The following is an 8,869-nucleotide window of genomic DNA, read 5'->3' as shown; positions in this document are numbered from 1 at the left end:
ATGGGGCTAGACATATTGTCAGCTTCCCAGGTGCCCACAGTCATGTGACTTGTGCTCTGAAAAACTTCAGTAACTCTTTACTGCTGCACTGCAAGTTGGAGTGATATCACCCCCCTCCCTTTCCCATCCCAGCCATGGCTGGAACTAGGGGAAGGCAGAGTAGGCACGTGCCTAGGGCGCAAAGCTGGGGGGGAACCAGGCACAGACCTTCTCTGGCTCCTACCCCATAGTCCGGTCCCCTCTCTCCTGTTTGGACTGTCCACGCCTGCTCGCTTCTGACAATTCCCGCATGCGCACCAGTATCTGTGCACGCAATAGTCTATTCGCGCATGCGTGCCCCCCTTCTGCACCACAGCCGGCCAACTTGCCTAGGGCGCCTGCCAGCCTTGGCCCAGCTCTGCTCCCAGCAGCCCATCAGCAGAATAATGGGAAGGTAACCAGATAGCAGCTCCCTGACACAAGACAAAAGCTCCCTGGTAGATATAAGAAGAGCACTCAATAGTAAAAACCCATGTCCCACTGCGACCCCATTCAGTTTCATTGTGCAGTAGAAACAACAGCCTGTCTGAAAGCAGTTCTATAGTGCAGCACTGGCTCTTTCTGACCAGGCAAAATGACCTGAGATGCACCTACACACCAATATTACAACTCCAAAAATACACTTGTTGGTTTAGGAATGAAATTTAATATGGTATTTGTAAACAGCGTAATTTAGGAATAAAAATTAAACCATAAAAATCATGACAGAATCCCTTTAATGCAATTGATTTCAAGTGGAAGAAAAACAAAGATGTTTTGTAGCACCACTATTGTGAATAAGGTTTCATTTTCAATCACATTAAATTCTACATATTGTAATCAGTCCAATGTGACCAAATGTATTTATAAATTAATCTATGCATCTCCTCTGTTATGACATTGGGTCCGCTGACCTATTTATATTACTCTGGTTCTGTAGAACATTCACCGGGACTGAAAGAAGTTTCCAAATCCTGTCCATCAGGCTGTTTGGAAGGGCAGCTGCAGATTTCCCAGGCAAATGTTTGCTTACAGATGATACGGATAAGCAAAACTTATGCTGGCGGGACAGCCACAAATCTGGCATTTCATGGTCTTGTGGGGGTTAAAGAAAAACAACACAACACTGATTTAACTATAAACAGTTTAGAACTAAGAAGGCCAGTGAGGATGTTTTGCCCCTTCAGCCCGCAAAGGGTTACAGTTGTGTTAAAAGCCAACTCCAAAGTAGTGTATGTCGCAATGGAAAGTCTCCTCATACAGAAATGATCTTGTTATGCCACAGCACCATCTACATAGCTTAGTTATAATTTGTACTGGAAATAGACATAGTGAAATAGAACATTCTGGTTATCATTTATTGTACAAGTGCTATATTATAATTTTAATTACAGAATTATATGCCTACTGTAGAATTACATGCAGAGACACACTGCACATCAACATACACTACAAAACGTCTCTTTGAATGCCAAGTTCGAAACATGTTTTGGTCCAGTATATATCGGGGCAGGCTATGTTTCTCCATTGGGAATTGTTATCCAACATAAGATGAGACCGGGTGCCTGATGATAACATTTGTCTGGAGATTATTTTGTTGGAGCGGGCAATCCCATACAAGGAATTCCTAAATTCATAGTACTCTATACTGCCAAGTGTTTACTCAGCTGAAGAAAGTTCATTACGTGTTACCAATCTCGAGAGAGCTTGGTATTCTGGTCCCTTTTAGGTGGAGCAGGTGGTGGCCCCCTACGTAAAGTCGCATAGCCCGATAAATGGCTACCTCCATAGCAGTTAGCTTTTTGATGCTCCCCTAGCAGTTCTGGAGGAGGGGGTGGCAGTGCCATATCATCCATGGTGGTTGTGGGCTCTGGTCTAGACAAACGGGCAGAGGACAATGAGCTGTGTCTAGTAATAGACTTTCTCTGCAGAGTCTTGTTAAGGTCAGCAAGGAATCCTGGCTGAACACTAAGACTAGGTTTGGGTGACGTTGGTACTTGAGAGCTGACAGGTGAAATAGGATCAGTCATTTCCACCTGCATTAAACGTACACTGTCATTCCTTTTTGGCATTGTTGGAGGAGGGGCCTTTTTTACAGATGATTTGGACCAGGTCTGTGGCTGTGGGTTTACCACAGCTACTTTTGGTGAGGTATTACCAGAAAAAACAACAGGTGGACCATCTGCAGGAGGTGGCGGGGGAAGAAGCTCAAGATCCGCTGGTGGAGGTGGGAAATCAGATTCAGAATCTGAAGGTGGGGATGGAAACTCCGTTGCTGGTTCTTTTGTTGATTGTTTCATGCAGGATGCTTGACTAGAAACATTTACCTGCTGGAAAACCATAGGCAGGTTAACCCCTGAAAGGTTGAGTTTAGCTGGTTTTAGTGGAGCGCAATTTGGTGGTGTCAACTCCTTAGATGGAGAACCAGGAGATTCTGTAAATTTGCTGACTAGACTGTCCACTGAAGACTTTTTAGATTCTTGGTATTCAGCTGAGCTATTGGATTTAATGCTTGAGTTACGCTGTGGAGTAGGTGGAGGTTTCTTTCCACCAGGGCTTGATGTCTTGCTTGGCTTTTTAGAAGGGGATCCCATTTTGTCTGGTGTAGGAGAAAGCGGTGGAACAGGGGATGTTGCAGGGGCAGGAGGTGGTGGTGGCGGAGGTGGAAGGAGGGCTAAACTGCTTTCAGGTGGTGGAGGAGGAAATTCTGGTGAAGGGACAGAAAATAGCTGCCATTTTGGTTTTGCTTTTACAGCTGGTGGTGACTGAGGGGCAGAATTAGAAATGGACTGCTTGGGAGGTTGATCTAAAGGTGGAGGAGGTGGAAACTGACTGACAATTTGTTTAACAGATGGCATGGGTGACTGAGGAGAAGCAGGAGGTTTAGAAAAGCTTTGTTGTTTAGGTAATGTTGGAGGTGGTGTGGGACCAGAAGGAACAGATGATGCTGGTGTCTGTTGCTGAATAAGTGAGGGTGTGAAATGGATCTGCTTTTTGGGGGCAGTAGGAGGACCTACTGAAGCAGATGAGGATAATGTAGCAATGGGCGCCACAGTTTTATTGATTGGTGCACTGCTTTTTATAGGTGCTTGGAATTGTGGTGGGGGTGGAGGTGGAGGAGGAGGGGGTGGAGGTGGTGGAAGTGGAGGAGGAGGTGGTGGCTGAGTGGCTTGGACAGTGTTGATCTGATGGACTTGTTGGATTTTGGGAGGTGGTGGTGGAGGTGTGAATTGAGGTACAGATGGTGTACAAGGGGAAGGCTTTAGCATAGCCATTGCTGAGCCAGGTGGTGGTGGAGGAGGTGGGGGAGGAGGAGGTGGTGGTGGAGGAATAGCACCATTGGGAGTGACTACCATTTGGGGTTTTGTGGTCTGGGGAACATTCTGGTTTGAGCTAGGTGATTTAAAATGAGGGCCAGGGTACTGAGAGGCATTCTGCAACCTTGTGATAGTACTGTACTTGGCAAACAAAATTGGTGCTGACGCATTTGGGCTTTTTGACTGGGTTGGTAGCGGAGGAGGAGGAGGGGGTGGAGGTGGTGGTGGAGGAGGTGGGGGTGGAGGAGGGGGCGCAAGTGGTGATGGTTGAGAAGCAGCAAAGGGAGCAGCATGGGGAGAGACTGCTCTAATTTGGACGTGTGAATGCTGCGACAGTGAAGTTGAGGGACGACTCAAAGTTTCCATCCGTGCCTAGAAGACAATATATAAATGGATATACCCATCAGTAAATGGATACAGATTGAGCATGCTGCAGCAAAGCTTCTAGACATACAGACAAGTACTATCTAATGAATGATGTACCATATGCTGTGTGTCTTCCAAATGCAACCACAATACTTGACAAAACAGGACAGAACAATAGACAAATTGATTATAACAGACATAGAAGGTGAAAGATGACTGAGAAACACCAAACAATTGAAGACTGAAATAGTCCCATGCATTATCCAATTACGTGCAAGCAGGGGCTTCAAACATGTGTCCCAACAACAAACTGAATACAAACAGTGAACACTGCACCACCAGGAAAACTCTCATTTTTGATTTCTGCAAGGAATAGGCCAGCAAGGAAGGGGACCAGCAACTGTAGATAAAGCCCCGAACACTTCAATCCACTAAAACATTGGAGTGCAAAGTTAGATGTATCGATCATAGCAAACAATCTACTTTTGAAACACATAGTGTCCTACAAAGTATTTTGAAAAACAAACTGGAAATGATTAATACATGCTGGTTACTAGAAAAACCAGAGGGCAAAATGCATGCCAAGGGATAATAAAAAAGAAAATAAGGAAAGGCAAGCTGAGCAGGACAAAGCTTATTCTTGCACTAAGTGCCTAATAATAAGACCATAAAAATACATATAGGCTGCTAAATCCCAGAAATAATCCAATTTGCTTCTAAAATTTTTACTACTGGCAGCTGGAAAAAATCATTACAAAAGTCACAGCTGCTGCTTTGGCCAAAACGTCAAGTTCCTACTGCATGCCTGGATGCTGAACTGTGCCTCACCCAACAGTATAATGTGGTTTTCAAAAGATAAACAAGGTAAGACTGTTCCCAAAGTGACAAATTATATGAGTACATACTGTATCAGAATTACTGTCAGCTTTTAGTAAAGAAACAGAAAGTCATCCTGACAGAGGGCTTGTGTTAAGGTATAGTCACATTTTGTTTAAGAAAAGATTAGCGATTCTTTTAGAGATGCACTGAATCCATCATTTTTGGGTGAATTCTAAATCCTCCACAACAGATTTGACCAAATACCGAACTGAATCCAAACCCTAATATGTATAAAAAAATTCTGATTGCTCTCAGCTGTCCAGAGCTTTAAAGTCACATGACATTAAAGGGTTTGAATCAGGTTTGGCTGCACATTAAGATATTGGCTGAACCTGTATCCTGCAAAAGTTGTTGGCATTCGGCCGAATTCTGAACAGAATCCTGGATTGAGTGCATCCCTAGATTCTTTAGAAAGTTAGTCTGGAGGATTCCAGTTAACAACATCCAGGTTAAAGGTGTTTTCAGATGACCCCTGACCTTAATATTGCCCCGTACAGAGGGCTGTGGGTTGGATGGCCTTAGCAGAAGTAGGCTTCTCATTTGGTACCTGGGACAATGAGGCAACAGGAGAGACACGAGCAGTGAAACAAAATGCGTGCGACAGAGCAGTAACAAGATGCAAACGTTTTTATAAACCCCATTCAACGGGATTTCCCATGCTAAACAGAAATTTCATATCCACTGGCCAGATATATATGGATGTATAAGAGACTATTATTGGCCTCCTGGCTTATATCCATTAGTATTTCAGCCACAATAAATGGGCTATAGTAGTGGACTGTAAATTTGTCTGTGTAATGGCAACATATAAATGGGAATGGCACAGGATGCATACTACACATTGGTCTATGTAATGGGATGGGAAATCATGTTCATGATATGGGGAAAAAGGAATGAGATTTAGGAACCCAAGAGCTTGCTATCCATGCAGCCCAGCAATCCATGCTTTAGTTCAGAACAAGCATGTATAATCAGTTACAGCTAGAGCTACTGATACCTTGCTGGATTCTTCCAACTGTGTCCCCCTCTTCCAAGCTTCAGAGAAGATCGAGCTCACAATGCTCTGTGAACGTGCATGAGACATGGCCTGTGTATCACTGCTGTCTGACTGGTTGGAATGGTTTGATTGGGATTCTGGAAGAGAGAGAAGGGGATACGGAAACTACAACAACGTTTCACTTAAGTGTTTCACATAACCCTCTACAAAAACGAAACATCGTATTAATAAGAGAAGAGAGAAAAGGGTGGGATATACATTGAAATGCTCAAAAATGTAATGTTTATTACTACATGGAGTTTGTGAAGTCTGGTATAAGAGACAGAAATTAGAGTTGGCAGGTAAAAATGACACTATTTTGCCAAATGACAGACAATGGCCCCTCCATTGGACCTTATTAACTCTAAATAATCAGACTCCCAGCACCTGCCTTGCTCCTGGTACTTGACGTCTAGGCAGATCTGAAGAACAGGGTTAATGGCTACAATATCTGGTTGTGACACTTCCAGCCCCTGGCTCTCTAGTAGAGAATTCGCAGGCCAGAAGCAGGCACAGGGGCAGGAAGTGATGCAGCCATTTGGGAGGGCCACCAATACTACAGCACAGGTCAATGTTTGATGTCAGGTATGAGGGGAATACTTCCATTCGTTGGAGATTGGTTGGTGCAGTTGGGAAAAGGGTTCCTGTGGAGTTGCCATATGCTTGTTATTCCCTTTAAGGGAATAAAAGCTGTTTAATAAACTTGATAGCAAAGTTGATCACATTTGCAACTGGTCTTTATCTATTATTAGCTCCTTTCTCTAACCTGAAATGTAAAATATAACCTTAATATCTGAAAACACAATTGAAAACTTGGAGGCTAAAGGTTATTGATCCATAATATTTATTACTTGTATTTATATTGATCCACTTTCCTATTCATCTTTCAGGCTGCCATTCAAACACTGCCCTACTGCTAGGATAAGTAGGACAACCAAATAATTGTAAGTGCCGCAACTGAGAACTGCAAACAAAAAAGTGAAATAATAGCAACCACAATAAATAAAACCTAAAGACCAGTTGCAATTTGTCTATATCATACAAAAAGGTAATTCTGGGACTATAGCACATGGAGTTAAAACACCACTTGTGTCGTAGCCAACTACAGAATCCAGCAAATAAATATCGCTGAAGGAGTTTCAGGAAATGGCCCTGAGCTATGAGATTTACCTGGCAAACTGGAAGAGCTTGGTCCAGATTTCATGCTGGAAGTGGACATGGAAGTCCAGTCATAAGCTGCCTCAGTCCTTTTCAGTGCTTCTTGATAGTTGGTATAGAGTTGCTTCCCATACTGGATAGAACAAAGACACGTCAGAGCAGTACAGTAGGTGCTACTGGGAGTATAATTGGGGCTCTCACGTTTAAGTATAAGGCATTGGAGAAGCGCAAGCTGCAGGGGATGAATCGAAATCAGAGCCAGGGGACAGAGGAGAGGAGAGTTGTTTGGAAAAGGCACATAACCCACGCAGAGTAAAGTTTAAAGGTAAAATAACTACAAATTTGCTGTTCAGATTTTTATGATTGTTAAAAATCTCTCTGTAAAAATTACATAAATTTGTTGTTTAGCGCTTGGACAAAGAAAGACTGCATATAACACTTCTAGCCAGACAGACAAACACATCCACGGCATGTGGTCTGAACAAGTCATCTGAAATGATGTTACTTGCACCCAACTGTCTTTGAGGGGTCCCATGCGCAGAGCAATGGTTGTTAAATTGGAACTGGAATTGAAATTACCATCTGACCATATTGCATGGGACAGTTAACCGTATACAGGACACAACTTAAATGGTTCAAAAAGGATACATGACGATCTAATTAGTAGTAGCTCCAATGCATGTAAAGGTAGGCAGCCAGTTAAAATTAACATTACTATAGTGATATGTTTTACTGAACCCCCAAGAGACACAAACTGAATGTTACTTTTGAATTAGGGAACATTTCAATTAACAGAAACAGGAAAATGCCAAGCACACAGTAAATATTAAAGGTCTATTCTCGACAGAGGAGGATTCAGACCATTAAAGTGCTATAAGAATAGAGTTACCTTTGCAATGCGGAGCCCATTAACCCACTGGTGCAAAGTTCTCACGTCATCACAGCACAGGTACTTGATATACTGAGACTTCTTCTGGATCTGTGGGTGCTATGATGCAAACACATGTTCAGATCATAAATAAAGTTAACATCAATCTTGTTTTTGAAAATGAAGTCATTTTTGTTGATACTGCTAGTAATAGTGCGTGTCTCCTGAGCTGGTGAAAAACCCCAGAACCAAACCTTCAATCCCATGCTCCCTATACATAAAATGGTTTCATAAATATCACAACATTTGTCAGCATCTAGACAAAGGGCTTGGGCACCCAAGGCAAGTGTGGCAATCTGTGTTTGTAAAGAAAAATGGTTTATAGGTGATGCATGGAAGATGAAAATTGAGACATGGTCACAAGGTGGCACTGTATGACCAGAAACTTTCGCTGAATACAAAACGTATTTGCTAGAGCACGGCTCCCCAACCTTTTTTTACCCATGAGCCACATTCAAATGTAAAAAGATTTGGGGAGCATCACAACCATGAAAAAAATCCACGGGGAGTGCCAAATATGCCTCTTGGTGGACTGGTAGCCTACAGGAGGATTAGTTTGGTAGTACACATGGTTTTTATGCAACCAACACTTGCTTCCAAGCCTTAAATTAAAAATATGCAGCTACTTTGAGGCCACTGAGAGCAACATCTATGGGGTTGGTGAGCAATATGTTGCTGGTCAGACACTGGTTGGGGACTACTGTGCTAGAGTCTGCTAACAAGACCCTAAATGTTACCTGGATGGATTGGGGGGCAAACTGGGAGGATGGTGATATCTTCAGTAGAAAACCACATCTCACTGTATATGTATTTGCCACTACTTTTCTCTTGAACCTGGCCAGCAGACCAAATGCAAGCATGTGTTACACGTGTCACAACACTAACCTAGATTTATATTTCCCCACAGGAATTACTTTCAGCCAGTTCAGCACCCAAGCAATAGGCACTGTGGAGTGAAACGCAGGAAGCCTCACCTTTAATACCAGACAGTAATCTGTGGGTGCTTTGTATTTGCTGCGGTAATCCTGACCATAGTAAACATTGACGTGATCCAGTTGAAGGAAGCAGACAAGGTCTCTTGATGCCTGCAAAGGAATTAACGTGTTAGTAATCCAGATGTTTACAAATAACGGGGTCATCACTGATGGCTTTTCTTATACAAATACA

At 43.0% G+C, this 8,869-nt stretch overlaps 1 protein-coding gene across 3 annotated transcripts in view; it reads right to left on the bottom strand.

Annotated features, from left to right (window-relative positions):
* Positions 1-738: 738 nt before the first annotated feature.
* Positions 739-8,869, bottom strand: part of LOC108703048 (ras-associated and pleckstrin homology domains-containing protein 1) — a 97,958-nt gene continuing 89,827 nt past the window's right edge. For 2 of the 3 annotated variants that reach the window (XM_018238969.2, XM_018238970.2), the window contains 5 exons: positions 8,677-8,787; positions 7,664-7,762; positions 6,787-6,907; positions 5,578-5,714; positions 739-3,707 (listed from right to left, as the gene is read on the bottom strand). In XM_018238969.2, the coding sequence (XP_018094458.1) occupies positions 1,707-3,707; positions 5,578-5,714; positions 6,787-6,907; positions 7,664-7,762; positions 8,677-8,787 (2,469 nt within the window). In that variant the 3' untranslated portion in view covers positions 739-1,706. Of the gene's footprint in view, positions 3,708-5,057; positions 5,128-5,577; positions 5,715-6,786; positions 6,908-7,663; positions 7,763-8,676; positions 8,788-8,869 lie in introns of all 3 variants that reach the window. The other variant, XM_018238971.2, reaches the window with a different exon arrangement.

Source organism: Xenopus laevis, chromosome 9_10S (assembly GCF_017654675.1).
Source record: "Xenopus laevis strain J_2021 chromosome 9_10S, Xenopus_laevis_v10.1, whole genome shotgun sequence".
Classification (NCBI taxonomy): Eukaryota; Metazoa; Chordata; class Amphibia; order Anura; family Pipidae; genus Xenopus; species Xenopus laevis.
The sequence above is the reverse complement of the archived record's forward strand: the minus strand, read 5'-3'. Positions and strand labels throughout refer to the sequence as shown.